Genomic DNA, 23,997 nt, shown 5'->3' with positions numbered 1-23,997 from the left:
TAATCCATGTGACTCCAGTGGTTTAATCCCAATTTTATGAAGCGATACGAATGCTCTGTGTGCACAAAAAAACGCGTGAACGCGTTCGGAGATCTATGCGGAAGTGAACATACTTTTTTGTGAATAAAGACGAGTTTGTGTTTTTTTGGGGGTTTTTTTTGTGCACACAAAGCATTCGTATCACTTCATAAAATTGGGATTAAACCACTGGAGTCACATGGATTACTTTACGATGCCTTTATGAACTTTTTGGAGCTTGAAAGTTTTGGTTACTGGGCTGTAAATGGAGAGATAGAGATCTCTCGGGTTTCATTAAAAATGTCTTCATTTGTGTTCCGAAGATGAAGGAAAGTCTTATGGGTTCGGGACGACATGGGGGTGAGTAACTGATGACAGAATTTAAATTTTGGGGTGAACTATCCCTTTAACATAATTCAGCACACTACCGCTCTGTACTGTTAGCATGTCGTATATCCTGTAATGCAGTCTGGTGAATATTTTTTCTTTGTGGCTAATGTCGAAGTTGAGGATGAGTGGAGTTGGTGTGTCTGCACAACACACACCATGTTTGTCATTTCTGCTCGAATCTCAAGAGTTTTGGCGGAGAAACTTTACCTCAGTAAAGCCGGGGAATTTAAATTCCGACGCGCCCCAGCTCCAGGCCGGGCGAATTCTTTTGCTGCTCTTTTGTGCCGAAAGCCCTTTTCTTTCAGCTCCCTCTCCTCCCACACTTTCTTTCCTTTTATCCTGTCTTCTTTCCCCCTCCGTGGGACATTTACATCCCCTTTCAGTGACACAAGGTCACTCCTCCCTGTTTTCCCCTCATGCCCTGCCCTGTCCTTTATTCTGCCCTCCCTCTGCGCCTGTGCTGCTCCACTATTGGTGCAGAGGGTCAGTGAGGAGTATATCGGACGGACTCCTTCCTTCCTTTTGCCTGCCAGAGAGAGAGAGAGCGTGAGAGAGAGATAGACGAGCACTGTAACCCCTCCCCCTCCACTAGCTCTCTCTCTCTTCCCAGCACCCCTCCCTCGTTCCCTTCTCCTCTGTGGAGCTCGGATCTGATCCCTCCTTCAGATAGAGAGAGAGGTAGCCACTCTCTCGCATTAGGAGCATTACTCTGAATACCAGTACCAGCAGATTTACTTTGAACATCTGATAGCGCGTCATTCTCTCCCTCTCTCCGTTTCCACCTCCTGTTTTCAGAAGATCGGCTCCACGTTCCCCCTCCTCCGTAATCTCCACTCGTCTCTAGGATGCACTGAGAGAGCAGGATGGTGCACCAGGAAAACTGCGCCTACCAGGTCTGACACGTAATATTATCAATACCAGTTATTAAAAACTTCCGATGAGGCCTTAAAGTGATAGATCGTTCAGGTTTTGGTGTTAGTAGTTAATAAGGATGACGGTTAGAGGGACAGAGCTGCTGATGTGGGAGAGGTGGAGGAGATGAGGGAGGTCTGAAGTGAGTGTGTGTTTGTGTTAGAGGTATGTATCGTGACGTGCTGCTCCGGGGCATTCACTAGGGATGTTTATTAAAGCGGAGTGCACTGCAGTGAGACCGTACGCACCGGTGTGTTTCAGTGTGGGATGATGAGAAGGGTAAAATATGAAGACTGTCAGTTGTGTATTTGTTCGAGTGGGCTTGGTTGCTAAGGAATAAGCCTGTGTGTGTGTGTGTGTGTGTGTGTGTGTGTGTGGAATGTAGGAATGTAGGTAAATGGTTTTTAGTCATATTATTATGCATGTTCTTTCAGAATGTAATGATGTACTTGACTGTCATAAGGGCTGTGAGTGTGTGTAATGAGTGTGCTTTTCATTTGAGTACACAGCACAGATTGGTGTGTGTGTGTGTGTGTGTGTGTGTGTGTGTGTGTGTGTGTGTGTGTGTGTGTGTGTGTGTGTGTGTGTGTGTGTGTGTGTGTGTGTGTGTGTGTGTGTGTGGGTGGGTGGGTGGGTGGGTGGGTGGGTGGGTGGGTGGGGAATGGCATCTCTGAGTCTGAACAGCACCAGAAGTGTCCCACTTTACTCAATGACAAAACAGGTGTTATTTAGCCAACACTAACAGCATCATTCTCTCTCTCTCTCTCTCTCTCTCTCTCTCTCTCTCTCTCTCTCTCTCTCTCTCTCTCTCTCTCTCTGTGTCTCTCTCTCTCTCTCTCTCTCTCTGTGTCTCTCTCTCTCTCTCTGTGTCTCTCTCTCTCTCTCTTTCTCTCTGTGTCTCTCTCTCTCTCTCTCTCTCTATCTCTCTCTCTCTCTGTCTAGGGATGTCAGAACAATTCCTCTGTTTAAATACTATCAAAAGCTGCATCCGAATGTTTTGCTCTTTAATGTAGTGAAGGGCTTCTGTATAACTATTCATATAGACTTTCATATAAATAGATATGTTTACTGTTGCATCAGTTTTCCAATAAAATATATAACGGATGAAAGTAGGTCTTCTAAAAGCTATATTACGTACATTTTCAGTATAGTATAGGAAAGATATACAGTATAACACCTTTTAGATTGTTATGTCGTGAGCATATATAGTGTACGTAGGGTGGTGAAGGCTTGGTGGTCGCAGAAAATTCATAAGCCCTCACCTAACCACATGAAGATGAGATCATGATGGCTGATATTAATGTGGATCCTATGTCACCTTAAAAATGTAGAATCAGTCTTATATCCAGAACAAATGAACGTGACTCTGAAATAAATCTGACGTTTTAACACACTTATGATACAGATGATCTTGTGATTTTCTACAGGTTTCACGTCTGTGGTTTATTCAGTAAGAACACACAGAGTGTGTACGCTGCTGCACATGTTCAGAGTTTAAACATATAGGCTAATTAATATTCATATACATACCAATAAATGTTGTCTCTTATTCTTCCGTCCTCTATTGCGTGTTCTCTCCCTCACTCTTGACTTATTCCTGGCTAGGTTCCCCCATTAGCAGCATTGGTTAGTCTTCTACAGTGGCTGTGCTCCAAATACGCGCCCCAACCTACGCTCTGTCCAACACCCACATCGGTGATGTCTCATTTATTCCTGTCTTAGTAGCTCACCGTAATCCCTGGACATGTCTGCATGTCGCGTAACATGATCTTACGCAGTGATTACACAGAACTCAGGAAATAGCAGTGACAAGCCGTGGACAACGTGAAAAGAGGAGTGATTATGGGACAGGACTGGACTAAACAAGTGTTTAGCTTCAACAGCCACGTAGACAGGATGAGGACAGGATGAAGAGACGGATACAGATGGAGAGATAGAGTGAGAGAAGATTAAAAATCCCAGAAGGGTTCAAACTCAGAAGGGTGAGAGGCAGAGTTCAAAGCCATGCGTGAGGAGAGAGAGAGAGAGAGAGAGAGAGAGAGAGATTATACCTCTTATTTACTCTTTTAAGATCTTTTATAAGAGCTGGTCCACATTCCTCCTAGTTTAAGAGCTGAACCATAACATGGGAGCTTCCTAACACACAGGTTTCACTTTCAGAACAGTTTTTAATCAGTAATGACAGTTATTGTCATTTTATTATTATTTAAAATTATTTAAATTTTGTCTTATTTCCCCCTCTGACCATTTCCACTTCATTCATTTGTTTCAGCAATAATTTTCAACAACCCCCCACACACTGTTCTTTTTTTTTTCTTACTTCCTCATAAATAATTACAGTTGTTCAAGTTGTTGTCATAGCAACAAAAGGGCACCGCTCCCTCCAAGCTCCTAATCAAGCTCCTAATCCTAATGCACGAAGTATCAAAAGTGATTTTAAAAAAATAATAATATTTTTTTTATATATATATATTTTTCTTTCATTTTTAATATTCAATTCTTTTATCATTTATAAGCTTGTTCAAATTATTATTTTTTTAACGTAATTAGACTAACGCTATGTTGATGTATTGTACTATAGAGAAGTCAAACTGTGCATGCTTTTAGCGAAAGTACTTATTTTTACATTTCCTACTTTTAAATGATCATGATGACGCTCCGTGGTTCAGAACAGCGTTTTACACCAAAACGTAAAATTAAGAATGAATGTGATTTAAGGAAATCCGCTGGGAAAAGTGTTATTGTCAACAAATTGGAGAATTGTGGTTTCAGGGTCATTAGCATCTAATCATGTTGTTTTTTTTTGTTGTTTTTTTTTCCAGCAAAATAATAATCCTCTTGGCTTATGCTAATAAAATAAATGTAAAAAAAATCAGCATACAAAAACAGCGACACAAAATGCTATAGTGCATATTATATTTGTTGTAAACACAATGAAATGAAGGTCGAGCGCAGAACACCAATAGTATGGTTTTTTTTTTTTATTGGGCATTGACAGAGGCAGACATGGAGAGAGTGAGAGAGAGAATTTTCAATGCGGGATAAAAGGGGGACTCTATTAGAGAAATACAGAGAGAGAGAGAGAGAGAGAGAGAGAGAGAGAGAGAGAGAGAGAGAGAGATGGGGTGTGGGAGATGGTGGACAGAGAATTATTGAGAGAGAGATGTCTTTTGCTCTCTTGGGGCCGCTCAATTAGACTCGTATCCAGGCAACCTGCAGCACGCAGTACACTGTTTGTGGTCGAGCAACGACTGGTGCCGGCCTGCTCCTGTCACCACGCACACACACACTCGCGCACACACACAGGCGTGCGCGCGCACACACACAATCTCTGGCTTCACTGAGGAGGGGCTGGTAACCGGGGACTCATCCTGAAAACATTCTGCTGCTGTCAGACACTCATCTTTTATAATAGCCTTCTCTCTCTCACTCTCTCTTGCTGTTTCTCTCTCCTTGTATCTCTCTCTCTCTTTCTCTCACTCTCTCTGACTCCCTCCCTCTCTCGGAGTTACACAGAAACACAAAATAATAATTATCCTCTTGGCCTAAATTATTTACCCAAATATAGTGTTGGATAATCTCCTCCTGCGACTCCAGCTGTGTGTGTGTGGGTGGGTGTGTGTGTCGGTGTGTCTTGTGTCTGGACCTGAAGGACCATATTTCAGCTGTCACCTCCCCGCCATCAGCAACAACCTCTGGCTGAAAGGAAGAGTGAGGGTGTGAGGGAGGGAGGGAGAGAAATGGAGCAGAGCAGAAAGCGCTTTGATCGATTCCCTTGTGCTTGTGCCAGCAGGGTGTGGTACATGTGTGTATGCTTGTTGTGTGTTTCTGTACTAAAAAAAAAGACATACCATGTGCAACGACCTTCACTAACCTTGATCATCATCATCTTGAGTTACAGTTTCTCAAGCTTACTTACAGTCACGTGAATCTTTAACACACACACACGCCTCTTTACCGCTGATTTATTGTCTCCTGTCTAGTTTAGAGATCCGTCGCTCCCATGAGGGCACGCTGAACCTGCTACGAGTCGTGTGTATGTGTGTGTGGTGGGTGACGTCCTGCTGGGTGTGCACTGCCCAATTAGTTTAGAGTAAGAAAACCTCACTGTGGAGAAACAGATCAGAGGTTTTGCTGGTGTTGCCATGGCAGCCGAAGCCGTCTCTCTTTAGTTGAAACATGAAAACAAATCGGTGAAGCGTTGTCCGTGTGTGTATGTGTGTGTGTGTGTCATCTCGTCCCCACAACAATAGAAATATAAACAGTGTCAGCACTGTGTGGTTCGGCTGGACACAACGTCCAGCTTTTATGTGCAAAATTTGTTTTAAAAAAAAAGCAAACAATTTCCTGTGGTTCTGTCAGGTTATGTGTAGGTGGAGCGTTACGTACTTGCAGTGATGAACAAGTCAGTGGAAGTACATCACAAATATAAATATCTAATACATGGTTCTGTGTGTGTGTGTGTGTGTGTGTGTGGTGTTTCGGTAACGATCATTTCTTGATCACACTCTGACTCATAAAGGTTGCAGTATGAAGTCAGCCTGAATTATGGGGGGGGCGGACGCCAGGCATCTCTCACCATGCAGTCTCGCCGTGTGTGTGTGTGTGTGTGTGTGTGTTATTGTGTGCTCACTTGTCTGGGAATAGCCATAGTAATTTCGTGTTAAATGGCATTCCTAATATATAAATATGTAAATGAAAGTAATCACTGCAGCATGTGCAAGGCCAGATGTGTGATATGCAAATGAGAGCTCGGCCATATGCAAATGAGCTCTCTAGCCAAACCCAAGATGTGATGGTGTGTGCGGCGAGTGTCCTGAGTTCCTGTAGGGGATTCAGTGTTAATGAATGATGTCATTCAAGTTATCCAATACCTCATATGACTGTGGTTAAAATAATGATATGATATGATGATGATATGGGTGTTGAAGCTTTTTGCTGAAGCTACACGGGTATTGTGCAGAAAACAAAAAAAGTGAAGTGACCGTGTGTACTGTTAAAAGCGCTATACGAATAAAATTGAATGAAAATATTACATACATTTAAAAGCTTATATAACACAGTCAGCTCAAAAGACGATGGCATTGTAAAGATCATGTAATCCCACTTGCACATAATGTTATAAAACATCATTTTACTGTTTCAGGACAATCCAAATCATTGAATCGTCTATCGTTGTTAATCGTCTTGTGCAACGGCTCTGAGAGATTTATCCCTCTTTTGTCATCTTCAGAATGTCTTTCTTTTCGCCCATAGAAAGCTCTCTGATCTTCATGTTGTTGTCTTTTCACAGGTGAAACCCAGAGCAGACATTCAGAGCTAGTCATTCTTTAAACAGTAACTTTAACAGGGCACACGTGGGCAGCAAGAAACACCTCTCAGTCACATGTTCCAATTGTTTTGATCATTTAAAAAAGTGGGAGGGTTCAGACCAAACGTGCCATGTTCGAAGTTGTCGAACACATCTAGATGTAAATATCAGGAAACGAAAGCTGAAATGCTGATCTGTCGTCTCGTATTCATCTTTTGATCTCAAACCCAAATGTCTTCAGTGTAGGGCGAAAACAACATAATAGGCCTAGCTGTTCCAGTACTTTTGGAGGGGACTGTAGAGAACAGTGTATCACACAAGCTTGTTTGAGGTCATGAGCAATTCAACATGGCAGGTGTGTGATGAGAGAGAGAGAGAGAGAGAGAGAGAAGTGCACAAAAATGTGTATGAAACAGAGTCCACACACACACACACACACACACACACACACACACACACACACACACACACACACATCTTGCTCCCACATTTATAAGCAGAAAAAAACACAACACACACAAACACACTGAAACGGGTTTAGCGAGCATGTGTGTGTATTTTATGTGAGTAACGTCCTGGTATACTTCAAATAGATTTCATGCTGTTTCATGTTGTGAGACTGAAGTGCTAATTCCCTACATGAAAGAAACACTGTGTGTGTGTGTGCGTGTCTGTTTGGGGCTGTGTGTAGGGGGAGGTGTTTGGATGTCATATTTTTAGCATATTTATTCAGTTTCTTTATAAGTATTAGGGGTCTAATGATACGGCATATTACATCGTTCAGTTCAGTATATCTGCATATCTTACAATACATTCAGCAGACTGCATTATATAGTAGGATATGAGATGCTAGTGAAGAACGCAGGATTCAAAAACAAGTTTGAGCTACAGAGAGCTGTGTCACACCAAAAGGGATGCCGTCGTCATGGTTTTTACACAAAATTGGGCTAGTTTCATTTAGTTAAGGACCAAATGCCATTTTTGTCTTGTCACCTGGATGATCAACAACTGTTGCTATGTTTTGTGAGAGTTGTTCATGAGTCCCTTGTTTGTCCTGAGCAGTTAAACCACCCACTGTTCTTCAGAAAAATCCTCCAGGTCCTGCACATTATTTGCTTTTCCAGAATCTTCTGAATATTTGACCCCCTTTCCAACAGAGATCCGTCTTTTCACACTGAGGACAACTGAGGGACTCGTACACAACCATTACATGAGCTGCAAACATTCACTGAGGCTCAAGAAGGCAGTATGATACATTAAGAGTCAGCGGGTGTAAACTTATGAACATGATCAGTGTAAATTGTTATTTTGTTTTAAAAAAAAAATTTTTTCATTTAGTACAGTGCATCCGGAAAGTATTCACAGCGCTTCACTTTTCCCACATTTTGTTATGTTACAGCCTTATTCCAATATGGATTCAATTCATTATTTTCCTCAAAATTCTACAAACAGTACTCCATAATGACAACATGACAAAACAAAAAAAGAAAAAAAGCACATGTACATAAGTATTCACAGCCTTTGCTATGACACTCAAAATTGAGCCCAGGTGCATCCTGTTTCCACTGATCATCCTTGAGATGCTTCTACAACTTGATTGGAGTCCACCTGTGATAAATTCAGTTGATTGGACATGATTTGGAAAGGCACGCACCTGTCTATATAAGGTCCCACAGTTAACAATGCACGTCAGAGCTCAAACCAAGCCCTGAAGTCCAAGGAATTGTCTGGAGACCTCCGAGACAGGATTGTATCGAGGCACAGATCTGGGGAAGGGTACAGAAACATTTCTGCAGCATTGAAGGTCCCAATGAGCACAGTGGCCTCCAGCATCCGTAAATGGAAGAAGTCAAAACAAAAAAAGCACATGTACATAAGTATTCACAGCCTTTGCTCAATACTTTGTTGTAGCACTTTTGGCACCAATTACAGCCTCAAGTCTTTTTGAGAATGATCCTACAAGCTTGGCACGCCTATTTCTGGGCAGTTTTTTCCATTCTTCTTTGCAGGGCCTCTCAAGCTCCATCAGGTTGGATGGGGAGCGTCGGTGCACAGCCAGTTTCAGATCTCTCCAGAGATGTTCAATCGGGTTCAAGTCTGGGCTCTGGCTGGGCCACTCAAGGACATTCACAGAGTTGTCCTGTAGCCACTCCTTTGTTATCTTGGCTGTGTGCTTCGGGTCGTTGTCCTGTTGGAAGATAAACCTTCGCACCAGTCTGAGGTCCAGAGCGTTCTGGAGCAGGTTTTCATCAAGGATGTCTCTGTACATTGCTGCATTCATCTTTCCCTCGATCCTGACTAGTCTCCCAGTTCCTGCCGCTGAAAAACATCCCCACAGTATGATGCTGCCACCACCATGCTTCACTGTAGGGATGGTATTGGCCAGGTGATGACTGGTGCCTGGTTTCCTCCAGACATGACACTTGCCATTCAGGCCAAAGAGTTCAATCTTTGTTTCATCATGGTCTGAGAGTCCTTCAGGTGCCATTTGGCAAACTCCAGGCAGGCTGTCATGTGCCTTTTACTGAGGAGTGGCTTCCGTCTGGCCACTCTACCATACAGGCCTGATTGGTGGAGTTCTGCAGAGATGGTTGTTCTTCTGGAAGGTTCTCCTCTCTCCACAGAGACACGCTGGAGCTCTGTCAGAGTGACCATCGGGTTTTTGGTCACTTCCCCAACTAAGGCCCTTCTCCCCGATCGCTCAGTTTGGCCGGGCAGCCAGCTATAGGAAGAGTCCTGATGGTTCCAGACTTCTTCCATTTATGGATGCTGGAGGCCACTGTGCTCATTGGGACCTTCAATGCTGCAGAAATGTTTCTGTACCCTTCCCCAGATCTGTGCCTCGATACAATCCTGTCTCGGAGGTCTCCAGACAATTCCTTGGACTTCATATGCACTGTACTGCCCATCAGAAGTTTCATAAGATATTTGCATGTTTCCCAGAAGACAAAATAATAACAATTTACATCGAACATTGACATTAAAAATGAAAGCGCACCCATTATGGTTTGGAAACGTGCCTAGTTTTGTTTTAAAGGTCTCATACAATAGATTTACGTGCATCCGAGGTCAAAAAACACTTTAACGTGCTCATAATTTAAACTGCAGCTTTACCTTTATTCCCCCCAGTGTCACAAACGACCCATTAAATGATCCGTTCTAAATGATTCACTATAAACTCCTCCTTTCAGAGAGCATACTCTGCTCTGATTGGTCAGATGTCCCAGTCTGTTGTGATCGGTCTACCGCTGTCAGTGAGCAGCCGATGAAGACCAGATCCAGGGCTTTTCGTTACAAACCTACGTAGGTTAGTACAGGAAGTAAGTCTGGAATCACTAACGACTCGTTTCAGCTGTTCAGAATCGATTCCTTCTTTTGAGAGTCAATAACTCCGTTTGTCGTGCGCTTTGATTGTTGAAACTTTGCAGACTTTTTACATTCACAAACAGCTCTATAACACACACTACATGAAAGGTAATATCTGAAAAAGCATAATAGGTGCACTTTAACATTTTTCCGATTCTGCAAGGTGTATGTAAACCCATGACGTCAACTGTATTTAGCCAGTGCTCGATTTAGTTATTGAAAATGTATCACATCGAAACATCCTCATAGCGAAATCATATTGTGTCGCGTCAAATCTGAATCTTGTGTCTTGGTTACACCCCTAATAAATACATAGACATACATAATTCTCCTTCACCTTCAATTTTCCCCTTTTGTTCTCTCAGACCTACAGATGATATCAGAGTCTGTGTGGCTGTATAAGACCCTCCCCCTCAAGGTCACATCAGTATGTGTGTGTGTCTGTGACCACTCACGCACATGGAGAGGTTCAATAATGAGTTCTTTGTTCAATTTTCATCAGAAAGGTTGCACTAGTTGTCCCAGGTGTGCGTTCTTGTGTGTGTTTTTAATTATGTGGCTATTTGACATCAGCTGTGTCCGAGTGTTTGAGCTTCCGGATGCATTTTGGGTCATAACAAATGTAGTGTAGATTTCTAACAGTCTAACGGTTTACTGATAGAGCTTTTTAGATGAATTTGTATTCTACTAATACACACACACACACACACACACACACACACACACACACACACACACACACATATATAAGGGATGCCTGAGTGTTACTTGCCTGAGGTGGAAAAGTTGCAATATCAAGAAAGAACATTTCATATAGGGTGACAGATTCTGGAATCAGTCATGACATTTTTCAAAACATTTGCATTGAAACATGCCTACACACACACACACACACACACACACACACACACAGGCCTAAAACCAAGCATACACACCTTTACACTACAGCAGGCCTTCTGGCAGAGTTCACTAGTGACACAGTGTATTAGTGTTCTTCTTCCCTCTGGTCCTGACGTGCGTCCGCTCTTGCTGATGACGATATGACAATAGAACTATTTTTATTCAGCACACACACTGAAATACAGAAATATATGCACGCACACACACATATACTCAGGTTGGGTTAAAAAGGGGCATTGACTGTGGACTGATGGGTACAGATTAGCTGTAGAGAAATGCCTATATAAGGAGAACACGAAGGAGGAAAGTTTAGACACAGAGAGACAGACTGGGAGAAAAAGATATAGACAGACAGAGAAGGAGAGAGAGAGAGAGAGAGCGAAAGAAAGGGGCGGAGAGGTTGTTTGAGTTTTTCCGTTTTCACACCCTAACGTGAGGACAGCTGCCCCTCACAGCTTGTTTGGAAATAGGCACCTCTCTCTCTCTCTCTCTCTCTCTCTCTCTCTCTCTCTCTCTCTCATTGTGTGTGTGTAGTATACAGGAGTACAGGGTGTCATGGAGCTCCTCATGTTAGTCCTCAGCCTAAGTTTACCACAGGTCTAGGATATGGAGTCACACTGGTATTGAGCAGTCTGCAGGTGTGAAGGGGAGAAAGAGAGAGAGAGAGAGAGAGAGAGAGAGAGAGAGAGAGAGAGAGAGGCAACATGGACTATATGGGAATTGATGATGTAACCTGCAAAGCTTCAGCTCTCTATATTATGCATGGATACAAAGAGGTAATGGAAAAGTTGAATCCTGTGTGTGTTTGTGTGTGTGTGTGTGTGTGTGTGTGTTTGGGTTAGGGTGCATCCAGCATGTGTCCAGTATGGCAGTGGAACTTGATAAGGAAAGCTGAAACAGAAGAAAAAGAGAAAAGCTCGTGATGGTGTGATTCTGTTTCAGAAGGATTAACGCAGGAGTGTGTGATGTAGTTATTGGAGATTACACTTTACTCACAGTGTGTGACGTGTTTGCCATGTTTCCTGATAAAGTCCATCGCAACCTTCCCGGTTCAGTCATGAGAATGATTTCAATACGTTCTTCTTTTGTCTTAAAGGCTATCTGAAAATATATATATACAAATATGATATAGAAGTATTAACAATTTTGGAAGATCCTTTGCTACAAAGTGTTCGTTTCCCCAGTGTACGGAGACACCCTGTATTCTTTGAAGATGTGATGGTATGATACTGGATTGTAGACTTTGTAATCAGCCGTAGTCCTGCTGTAGTGTGACGTTTACTTCTCTGTAGCTCTCTCTCTTTTTCAGCTGAGCTGCTGTGTCGTAAATGACATTAATTTTTACTTCGTTGACATTTAACTGTAATGGTTTCGCCATGTAGAGTTTTAACCAACAGGATTTGGATCACAGCCGGCTGAGGTTAATCACACTCCGCCGTGAGTCTTTCTCGACTTACCATGAGTAAACGTTTCCTCTCACTCCCAGCTGGAAAACATATTGTATTGTTTAGTGGTGTGTGTGTGTGTGTGTGTGTGTGTGTGTGTGTGGGCGTTGACGGGTGAGTGTACATGAGCCCTTAATACTATTACTATATTCTTTTTTTTTTTTTTTTTTTTTTTTTGTTATTTACATGGGAATAGCAATCTGGAGTGTGTGTGTGTGTGTGTGTGTGTGTGTGTGTGTACACAGCTGACATTGCCATTGTATTTATTGTGAGACAGGAAGGCAGAATGAATAACATTACAAATATAAAGACACACACACACACACACACACACACACACACACACAATGAATACACACTGAAGTCACAAGCGCTGGGTTGCTTTTTTTAAAGATCTTCAAGCACTAGTCAAGTCCAGACGTGCCCTGGTCTCAATATGTGTGTGTGTCTGTCTGTCTGTCTCTCTCTCTCTCTCTCTCTCTCTCTCTCTCTCTCTCTCTCTCTCTCACACACACACACACACACACACACACACACACACACACACACACACACACACACACACACACACACACACACTTGCTTAGCAAAGACCCACAAACATACAGGAGGCCAAGAGCAGCAGTTTTGCTATCACTTCCAGAGGTCAAAGGTTAGAGCTTTATCAGGAAAGCTATAGCAGATGGAGGAGGGGAAAGGCATCAGGATTAGAGGTGTGTACAGATATTCCAACAGCCAGTTAAGTCTTTTTTTCACCGTCTGTAAGCTTGTCTTTGAAAAATCTAAAAACAAGCGAAAGCTTGTCAAACATAGTAACAGTTGCCAAGGGATGGGACTTTGCGACGAATCATGCAGCTTCAGTACTCTGTTTAAATATCAGACAGATAAACCAACAGCTCCACGCTGTGTGTGAGTACGCAGGAAATCTGTAGTGTGTAATGAGGATCTGAGCGTGTCATGCCTGGGCCGTATAGTGTTACAAAACACACTCTTGAACAGATATACAAACTAAGAGCGCGAGAGAGAGAAAGAGAGAGAAGAGATACAAACCATATTAACCCTTTTGTGTCATCCTCCATCCATTTCTCTTCAAATCCCACTGTACTAGTGCATGCTCTGGGGATTTGAAGAGAAATGGATGGAGAATGACGCAAAAACGGGTTGATATGAAATTATTGGTGTTTATTATTAGTGTGTCTTTCTACATTCGATAAGGAGGATCAGTGTAAATTATGAAAGTAATCCAGCGCCATCCAGTGATGTTTGTGTACGCAGCTACATATGGCAAATTATATAAACAGTTTGAAATGATGCACGTTGAATTCATATTCTTTCTTATAGAGAGTGTTTGATTTACTTTACCCCTACGTGTTAATTAATACATTAACTAACAAACACGAACTAACATGTACTTAAAGTGGCCGTTATTCAAGCGTGAATTCATAAGACTCACATCGTAGTTAAGGATTGCTCTTCATTCATTTGTGATTAGTACACGCCTTAACTCATCATTAGTTCATATTTCGTATCATAAGAAAGTGTTCGTGCACGATGATTCATGTACCGGTATTGTACAGGGTTACCCTAAGAGCTGTAACCCCCCTGCTGCGACGTACACTAGTTCGTATCGTCAACGTGATCATGCTGGCTAACAGGTGAGATGTAAGTTAGCCTTAGCTTATGTTTTCCACATTCCTTGGATCGTTGGTGGAAGAGGCGCTGATCTACCATGAGGAACTGAAAAGCTCAGGCCATGTTTTACACTAGTGCGTTTTCGTTATAAAACGCCGTTTTAAAATGAAAACGATCCTCGTCCACGCTGGCGCTTCCGCTGTGTTATAGAAACGATCTCCTTCCACAGTACACGACCGAATACGCATGTCACGTGACCATTCGTGCACACTGGCATGCACAGAGAAGTGTAAACAGGACGTTAGTTGCTGGTCACCGGCAGGCACAACAAACCAGCGTTCCATGTAGGGCTTACGCCGCTTGAAACCAGATTTGTTGCCGATCGCTCTAATCATAGCTCGCCTCATGCGCATGTAGACAGCTGCAGTATTATAAAATACAATGCAGAATTTAACGACACAATGGCAGCTAAGAATGACGACAATGCCAGCAAAGCTTGCGGTTCAGTCTCGGTGTTGTTCTGTATACGATCAAGGAAGCGTTACGGTCATATGGTAAAGGCTTGACGAAACAGGGAAGGATTCGCAACGATCCAGAAGATCCAATCAGGGGGGCGAATGTGGGCGAAGCCACGCCTTTGTTTTCGAAAATCTTTGTTTTGGTCCGTTTACACTCTGTGTGTGTGTGTGTATGAGATAGCTAGAATGAGCAGGCCGTGAGATCTCCGATGGCAGCAGTCGAAACACGCAGCTCACACTCACACACTCTCCACACACTCAAAGGCCCGCATTGTCCTGAGCGACTGAGCGCTCCTCTGACAAACAGATGTGACACAACAGACAAAAGAGAGGGACAGGCAGGGGAACGGACGAGGACACTTTCACACACAGGAATGCCTTTAACGTTTACCGAAACACGGTTTGGCTATTCGTAACTCAAACAGACATTAACACAGTTTGGTCATGTCAGGAATTAAGACCGAGAGAACTCCAGTATTTGTGCCCTGAACACACAGATTATACTAAAGCCCTCGGAACAATTCTGTTCTCTGAGCTTGAAGTGGATTCAATTAAATCTGCGTTTAAATATTCAGATTCAGATGACTTCCGTGAAGTTTGTTTTGAAATAATTCCCCCGCGTGCAGGATTAGCATCAGGATAATCGAAGCAGCCTAATTATGCAAAGCTGAATCTCCTGATTGGAATGAGGACTATCTCTGGGAATCATACTATCGGACCGCTGTCGGAGAGGCGCCGAAGCCGATTTTATCGTAGTACTGCTTGAATGAAACCAGAAAAAAAAATAAAAGGACAGTTAAATGTCTTATTTCTTCTGCGAGTCTGATCCTCACATCACGCTGGTGCGGGTGACGTCGTTCTTGAATGAAAGAAATAAAAGAAAGAAAAAAAAAGAGCCTAAGCAAATAATGATATCAAAGCATAGTATACGCTGAGAGAGATAGAATGAGAGCAAGCAGTGAATACACACTCTCACACACACACACACACACACACACTCACATAAAGGTGTTAAAGGGTCAAAGGAAGGACAGTTGTTAAAAGCACTCTCAGTGATGATTTTATTGTGTGGCAGCTGGGTCACTGATGCTTCTACATTTGTTGTTTTCACTCACACACACACACACACACACACACACACACACACACACACACACACACACACACACACACAGATCATGTGTCAGGGCAAAACCATTATAGCCCTCAGCATAAAAACATTACAGTGGTGAGCAAAATGGCACCATCGTGTGTGTGTGTGTGTGTGTGTGTGACTCTGAAGGATCTGATAGGTCTTCCAACAGTTTGAGCTATGATTTCTGAATTACCTTCATAATAGTTCTGATATAATTATTAATACCACAGCTCTGTTGAATTCTCCATTCTGATTGGTCAGAAGCTGTTGATTAATTTTCTATACCAGCAGCTCTGACTGCAAGGCAAATCACATTCACATTAATGTGCTGTTGTTTTTTTAATGTCATCGTTTCCATAGTAACTTAGACATAGCACATGGACACAGCACATAACCTGATTAAAAAAAATACATCTAATCATTGTCATGGTGAGGTTTTGTGTGAGGAGAAGTTTATTGAGCATTTCAGGAAGGAGTCTCCAGTGTCACTAACAGTCTGAGGTAGAATTCGGGTCAGAGGACGTTGTGCTTTCCGGTTTCTCAATAACTTCAAAAGACAGAGTAAAAAGTCATAAGAGGAAATAACTTGTTTCACGGACATTAAAGCACATGTTGTAATTTAATGAATAAATAATTGTAATTGTTGGAAGTCTGCTGTGGTTTGAGAAGAATAAAACACCTCGGGGCATAACGTTATAGCAAAATAATTAAAGTCGGGTTAGAAGAGTAACTCCGCTTCATGTTGAGTCTCCCATTGTTGATTTTTTTCCTAGAACAGTACACCCAGTCATGTTTTATTCCTTACATATTGCACGAGCATGTGAGATACTCTTGCAGATAGAGACACATATACTAGACACACTCACACACACACACTTGTGTGTAAACATTCGCATTTCTCATGACTGAGCTCTCTTACACCTGTTTTGAAAATAACTTCTCGCTGCAGTGCTGTAGCAGAACATAAAAAGCTCAACACTGCACCCTGCTGGACAAAAAACAGAACTGCAACCTGCTTTTGAGCCCGTTTGTGTGTAGCTACATTCACACGTGTGTGACCTGGTGAAGACAGAAGTGTATTTGCGTGTACTTCTGTCAATCGTGAGAACATTTGCTGCTGCTTCTTCCTGTGTTTGTCTTTTTTTATTTATTTATTGTGCTAAACCTCAGCAGGCCATGAAACCTCTCATACTACATTGTCAACATATCCAATCCCAGCATCCATCTCTGACTTCTTTTCACTCTCATGTCCAAATCTGCACCCTTTTCTCTATGTCAGGAGTTGTACTATTTTGTAACCACGCCTCAAATCGTTTTGGAGATGCAGCGTGCTCATGAAATCCCACGATGCACTTCTAAAGTTATCTAATTTGTTCATGAGTAGGAACGCTCAGATCTGGATTGTAAACATTAAGCACAAACATAAATAACATTTTTTTTAAAAAAGAAAAAAAAAGAAAAAAGACGAACTATAAATCTAGTTTGGCAGCATCATGAGAGGATACAAAGGAGAAATCATAAATGAATAATAATAAATTATTATATGTAATAATAAATTTAATGAGGATTTTAATAAGATGTAATAAATCAGTGCGGATGTATAACCAGCAGAAGTGCTAGTGCAGTAAGTCGAACATGTAAACAAGTGACTTTTAAAGCATCACACGTCTCATGAGCCATCACTTTCATAACGTTGAACCCAGGATGAACCCATGTCCATATGGGCCATGTGCACCGTATAGCTGATATATTCGGTCATGCCTTATAATTTTGCTACAGTAAAAGCTATACAGCAAGATATATGGAAGCATGAGAAAGCATTATGCGGATTTATCGACATATGGTGCAATTGTGACTTTTTATCTAGTAATTGAATCAGGATCGGTTTTATTGGACAAGGTTTACCTACAGTGCTTACAGAAAACACTGGACATACTAAGACTTTGGACAAAAGGGGACATAATTATATATAATTGATAGCATACATCAGAATATGCGGTAAAATCAGACGCAGACAATTGTATAGAATGTCTTTCTATGCTGGAGCATGACAATTTCCCCTTCAATGGAACTCAGAGGCCTAAACCTGTTCCAGCATGACAATGCTCCTGTCCACAAAGCGAACTCCATGAAGACATGGTTTGTGAAGGTTCGAGTGGAAGAACTTGAGTGTCCTGAACAGAGCTCTGACCTCAACCCCACTGAACACATTTGGCATGAACCGGAACACCAACTGCACCCCAGGCATCGCCTCCACACCCAACGTCACTGCCTGACCTCACTAAAGCTCATTTGGCTGAATGAGCACAAATCCCGCTAGTGAAAAGCCTTCCCAGAAGAGTGGAGGTTCTTATAACTGCAAAGGTGGACTCAATCTGGTATGGGATATTCAACAAGCACATATGGGCATGATGGTGTGGTGTCCACAAACCTCTGGCCCTATAGTGTACTTCAGTATTGCACAGAAATCAAATATTGTACAGCACAGGTGAAGTGAGACTGAGGAGAACATGACTAGGGTGAGTGTGAGAGAAAGGTTCTCAAGTCAAGATGTTTTAGCACTAGATAATCTGTAGCTCCTGCCAGAGTGAAGAAGCTCGATCAGGCTGTGTCCAGGGTTGGAAGGATCCTCTAATTGTGACCACAACAAAACCCATCAGTGTGTAAACAAGCAGTATATCCTACCTGAAGTATTGTTTTTCAGCAGGGAGAATGTCTAAGGCTGAACAGGATAGTGTGGGTGTGTGTGTGTGTGGTGTGGGTGTGTCTTGGTTAAGGGTAAGGGAAAGCCTAATAAGTGGATTTATTAATATTGAGATGAATTGTGAGATATTCGATCGCAGTTGTGAGATAAAGAGCTAAATCTGTTTAAAGTTGAAGATACATGGCAGATACATAGCTTCCAGTGCTATCTTTTTTTCTTTCTTTCTTTTTTAAGCTCAGGGAAGTCTGGCTTTGGTCCAGCACAGTGTGATGATTCCCCTAACACACTGAGTGAACCTGGTCATTAACAGATGATGTTTTTCAGAAGACACCCGTGCTTCTACTGTACATCGAGAGCTGCCCAGGAACTCCTACACTAAGTCTAATAAAGGTTTCTGTCACAGATTAGCCTGGCATGAACCTCATATTCAGTTCCATTTTATTTGGAGAGCACTTTTAACAGTCACAGTCAGCTTTACAGAAACCCAGATGTAGATTTAGATCCCTAATGAGCAAGCCAGATGTGACGGCGGTAAGCGGAAAAACTCCAGGAAATGACACGAGGAAGAAACCATTAGAGAAACTATTATAAATCATTACAGTATAGAGTTGTAGAAAAGTAAGTGAGAATGTAAGACAAACAGATATCATGATGCTATCATTATGGGCCGTGTTTTTTTTTTTTTGTTTGGTTGTTGTTTTCTTTTAAAGGATCCATAACCACGTACTTTCCAAGATTTTCCAAGCACAGTTTGGTGATTTCTCTGCTCCAAAACTCGTGTTGTAAATTCAGGAAATGACCAAACTCAGAGTCCAATTCCAAGATGTGAAGATGTTAGTGAACATGCTGAGAGCTAGACCTACAAAAATTGGTTATATTAGGATTGCGCTAATTGGTACAGGAAAAGCAGTGCTAGACGATGATTTTATCAGGCTCCACAGTCAGGAGCAGCTTCTTCTTTTATTTTTTATTTACCAGATCAAATAGAAACTCGATGCCATGCAGATTTTTATTTAGGATAAGACTCGATTCGGCTCCATTTTTCTGTCATGTAAACAGCGGCATTTCTGAGAAGGAAATATGAAGAGTAGAGGCAACAGGGAGGATCAGCTTCCATACGTCTGATCGTGATAAAACCCGAGGCCTTCTGTTTCTCTCATCTCTTTCTCTCTCGCCTTCCTGCTAGATCACTTACATGCAGAGCTAATCATATCTGTTCCTGCTTTATACAGCCAAGATGAATATATATATATATATATATTCACACACACACACACTGTACCGCTAATTAAATTATCTCCTCTGGCTCAGTGTGCGTGTGTGTGTGAGAGAGAGAGAGAGATTATCTAACCCTGGTGTCACTATACTGTATAAGTATGCTTAAATAGTGTTAGGAGGTGATCTAGGTAATGTAGGTCTCCAACGGCACACTCTGCTGCTTGAGTTATTAATTTTGTCCCGTTTTAACCTGCGTGTTCTGTTTCATTTGATGAAATAACTAGGTTAATGTTTGCTGTGCTGTGTTTTTCGCAGGCCCAAAAAAATGAGCGGGAGTCCATCAGACAGAAGCTGGCACTGGGGAGTTTCTTTGACGATGGACCTGGAATTTATACCAGCTGCAGCAAGAGTGGCAAACCTAGCCTGTCCTCACGGTGAGCGTGCGTGTGTACGTGCATAAAAGCACGGGAGAAATGCTCTAAATTCGTTTTACAAACTACGTTCCATGGAGGCGAAATTACTGTCACCGATTTCATTGTTGCGAATCGCTCTGCCGCAATATTATTCAAATGAGTCTTGCAAGTGAAGGTCACTTTCTAGTGTGCAGTCTTTTGATTTTACAATCAAATCGCAACACAAAATTTCCCATAAGTGACATAGTAGATGTGAAGTGTGTTTTGGGGACTTCGGCTGCAGGAAGGTTCAAATGATGCACACATATCGGGGTTTTTGTGGCTTTCTCCTCGAGAGCTTAAATCATCTCTCATTCCAGCTGTTACTTAGCAACATCACGAGGCAGAGAAAATGAAGGAAGAGACCTCATGCAAACTTCCAGTTATTCCACTGTTTACTTCTGAAACAGCGTCTTCGGAGCATAATGAGTCTTTCTGAGTGTGAGTGTGTGTGTGTGTAAGTACTGGAAAACAGGAAGTACTTTCAGAGTCGAGCGTTCACTCTCTAAGAACGAAGGGGAGGACTTCCCCTTCTGTGTGCAGATCCCGGCATAGACGTGCTTCCCAAAAGAGAAGAACACGCACACGCATCTCGGTTGTCTAAGTGTGTGAAGGGACAGTATATACTTCCTTGGAAGGAATCTGGACAAGTCATATGAGATGTAGATCATCTACACCACACACACACACACACACACACACACACACACACACACACACACACACACCTTCATATTCCTGTCAGTCATCAACATGGCCAAACATGGAACGGCGCATAAGCACAGATGACCCGAACATCAGCACAGCCATGAAACGTTTCCATCCACCTGATCATTTTAGGCCTTTTATCACTGCATCAGAACCTGTTCATTTTCCTAATCAGCACCTGATCTAGAACCAGCAGTTACAGTTTTTAATATCTGCTTAAGATTTCTACCAACATGACCCAATGGTTTCCAAACACTTTTATAGCTGTAATAGTTAGATACCCTTAAAAAGCACTTTTGGTGGGCGGGACTATAAGCACTGTCAGTTAATACTACAATCAATTAACTTCTAACCTCAGACTAGGAGAAACTAAATCTCTTATCAACTCAGAATTCCTGCTCGAGGACTCGGGGCGGTCTCCTCAACTCCGAGTTCAGCAAGTGACGTCAATTCAACATGGATGCTTACAGCATCAGCAGTAAACATAGTAGCACTTTAAATGAGTTATACTGTATATACACAAGTATTTGCCTTAGATCAAACAACATACAGACATGTCCGCTTGTTAAACCATATGGTCCACTCGTTTGAGAAAAATGTATGTCACTCACCACGGTTATCTTTCTGGCTTGTTGCTAACAAACGTCGGTCGGATAATGATGTAATTCTAAACTCTGGCCTCCCACTTGTGGGGGGTGTCGGTATGCAGCATAGCAACTGATTGTGAATAACACGCATCACACAACCAGTTCAAAACAAGCCTGATTTATTCGTACTGTTTGTGCCAGAAGCAACCGTTTTATTAGTCGGCGTGAAAAAAAAACAACCTTTTTAATCTCTTAAAAACTTACGACAGATTGCTTTTATGGTGCGAACAACATGAACTTTTACTCGTTTTCTAATCACACAGATTTGACTGCTTTAAAAGCCCAGTTATGTTATTTATATGACATCATCTTTTCAATCTCGTCACTGTGACCGCCCCAGCCGTGTTTTAAGGGGTTTAAACCTGCAATATTTACAGTAGTCTGCTCCTTGCTTTGAAAAACGGTTTAGAGTAGTAAATCAAACAGCACGTGAACTCGTGCTCTAATGAGAAGATGAGATTATAACACGGGTCTGGTTTGAGTCCTCCCATATTTCCACTCGATTATCGATCTGAACTTCACTACCGTTTCTGTTAGTTGTGTCCGTCTTCTCCAGATGAATTTCTGCGATCTGCGTTTATCTGGTTTGCGGAGCTCGAGGGTGTGTATGTGCTGTTATTTTGGGACTACATCTTGATTGCAGCACAGGATAAGTCCAGTATTGATCCCAGACGCTGTCTTTCACACAGGAGTGATAAAATCAGGAGGACTGGGCTGACACTATTGATCATTAATTGGTAAATTCATCCTGGAGGAGAGTGCGGACGTACAGATTAAGTCCTGATCTGAATTGATTGCAGTCGTTTCTCCTTTGCATCGATTTTCCTTTGTGGCATTTCTCAGAGCACTCTATAGAGACAACAACTGTTTTTCATTAGATGTTGTGTCACTTTTTCTGATTTCTGTAATGATAGTATTGCTCACTGTACTGTCATAACATGATAATAGCCACAAGAACACCCTTGCTTCCTCCTTACACAGGAAATCACAGCCAAAGAACAGACTCTTTTAAAATATTATGAAACAGTTGGAAATTTTATGTCGTATATTGTCACCAAAGGCATGATTAATCACTGTCACGGAAAACTGATTCTGATGAATTCTTCTCGACTGAGGTGTGTGTGTGTGTGTGTGTGTGTGTGTGTGTGTGTGTGTGTGTGTGTGCGTTTTTGTGTCTCCCACAGACTACAGAGTGGCATGAACCTGCAGATCTGCTTTGTTAATGACAGTGGGAGTGACAAAGACAGCGATGCAGATGACAGCAAGACAGAGACCAGTCTAGACACACCTCTGTCCCCTATGGTACACACACACACACACTATGACTCTATAACCACTATCACCTAGATCACGAAGCTGCCCAGTTAAAAACTGACTCAACTCCACTTAATACAGCTCATAGTTAATAAATTCTCATAGCTAAAAGGTCTTCAGAAATGGCCTGAATGAAAATGCCCCTCCTGTCATGTGGTTATAAAAGCAAAGCTTCCCAGCAGGCATTTTGGTTTAATTTACCATAACGTATGTAACGGTCTGTGCTAGAAAAGGATTTGTACTTCACCTAATCATAGCTTCATTCACATTTCACGTTTTGACCTTGCTGGATTTCCCCAACCTCCTCTAAATGAATATTTAATTGACAAAATGACCTATTTGAGTCAAAATAATCTTTCAACTGATTTGTAAAATATTAAACAACTTGAAAGGATTTTAAACATCTACAGATTATATATTACTATTGTGTGCTGTTTGAGTGTATTACAGGGTCAGTACAGATTGTTACGGAAGTATACAAGTTAAAAAAATAATAATAAACAGCTATGGGGGTTTCATAACCAAACAAAATTCAGACAATTGTGTGTGCGTGTGTGTGATTGCGACCGTTTATGAAATGACGTGAATGAGCAATATTTAGAATGAAATCAAGGTGTAATTTTGCTTTCATGTTTAATAATCTTTTTCAAAATTATTGGCAGCCTCTCAATTAATATTTGTGGAAGTCCAATCTGGAAAGAATAACTACACTGAGCCTCTTCCTGTAATGTTGAACAAGGTTGGAGAAGCTTCTTTATATTCTTAGGTTTATTGGTGTGCACAGTTCAGTTTGGTTAAATAGGGATTAGGACTGAGTGACCTGATGATAGTATCATAATCACCACAATATCTTTTTGTAATATACTGTGGATATTCTGATATCTTTTTTTGTTTTGTTTTGTTTTAACGGACTGGAAGCAGCTGATCAGATGTTAAAATGATTTTAATCATGTATTGATCATTAAAAGTGTTATATATGACACACTCGTACATATACATAACCATATATATATATAGTTATAGGTTTTTTTTAAACATTATTTCAGCGTTAAATATATTTGAATTAATTATATTTTCTAAATAAACTGATTTTTTAAATATAAAAATAAAGCTGCATTTGTTAATTAATAATAGACATTATTATTCATTAATTAATAATAAACATGATTATTATTTATAACTTTACTACTTTGCCACCGGTTTGTGAGCAAATCTATACATCATGATATTTGTAAAAATGTCTTCAAGAATAGTGATATGATATTTTTGTCATATGGCCCAGCCCTAGTAGTGATGCTCATATGTCTTCTTCCTGGCTTTCACAGGT

General features: G+C 41.6%; 1 protein-coding gene across 8 annotated transcripts in view; it reads left to right on the top strand.

The window, feature by feature from the left end:
* schip1 (schwannomin interacting protein 1) overlaps positions 1–23,997 on the top strand; it is a 358,752-nt gene that overhangs the window by 307,743 nt on the left and 27,012 nt on the right. For 4 of the 8 annotated variants that reach the window (XM_017495932.3, XM_047162628.2, XM_053673551.1 and 1 more), the window contains 2 exons: positions 19,865–19,983; positions 22,541–22,658. In XM_017495932.3, coding sequence (XP_017351421.1) covers positions 19,865–19,983; positions 22,541–22,658 — 237 coding nt within the window. Of the gene's footprint in view, positions 1–950; positions 1,302–11,401; positions 11,674–19,864; positions 19,988–22,540; positions 22,659–23,997 lie in introns of those variants that run through there. The other 4 variants (XM_053673554.1, XM_053673552.1, XM_053673555.1 and 1 more) reach the window with 4 other exon arrangements.

This window comes from Ictalurus punctatus, chromosome 20 (assembly GCF_001660625.3).
Source record: "Ictalurus punctatus breed USDA103 chromosome 20, Coco_2.0, whole genome shotgun sequence".
Taxonomy (NCBI): domain Eukaryota; kingdom Metazoa; phylum Chordata; class Actinopteri; order Siluriformes; family Ictaluridae; genus Ictalurus; species Ictalurus punctatus.
Note: the sequence above shows the minus strand (reverse complement) of the source record. Positions and strands in the feature narration are given on the sequence as shown.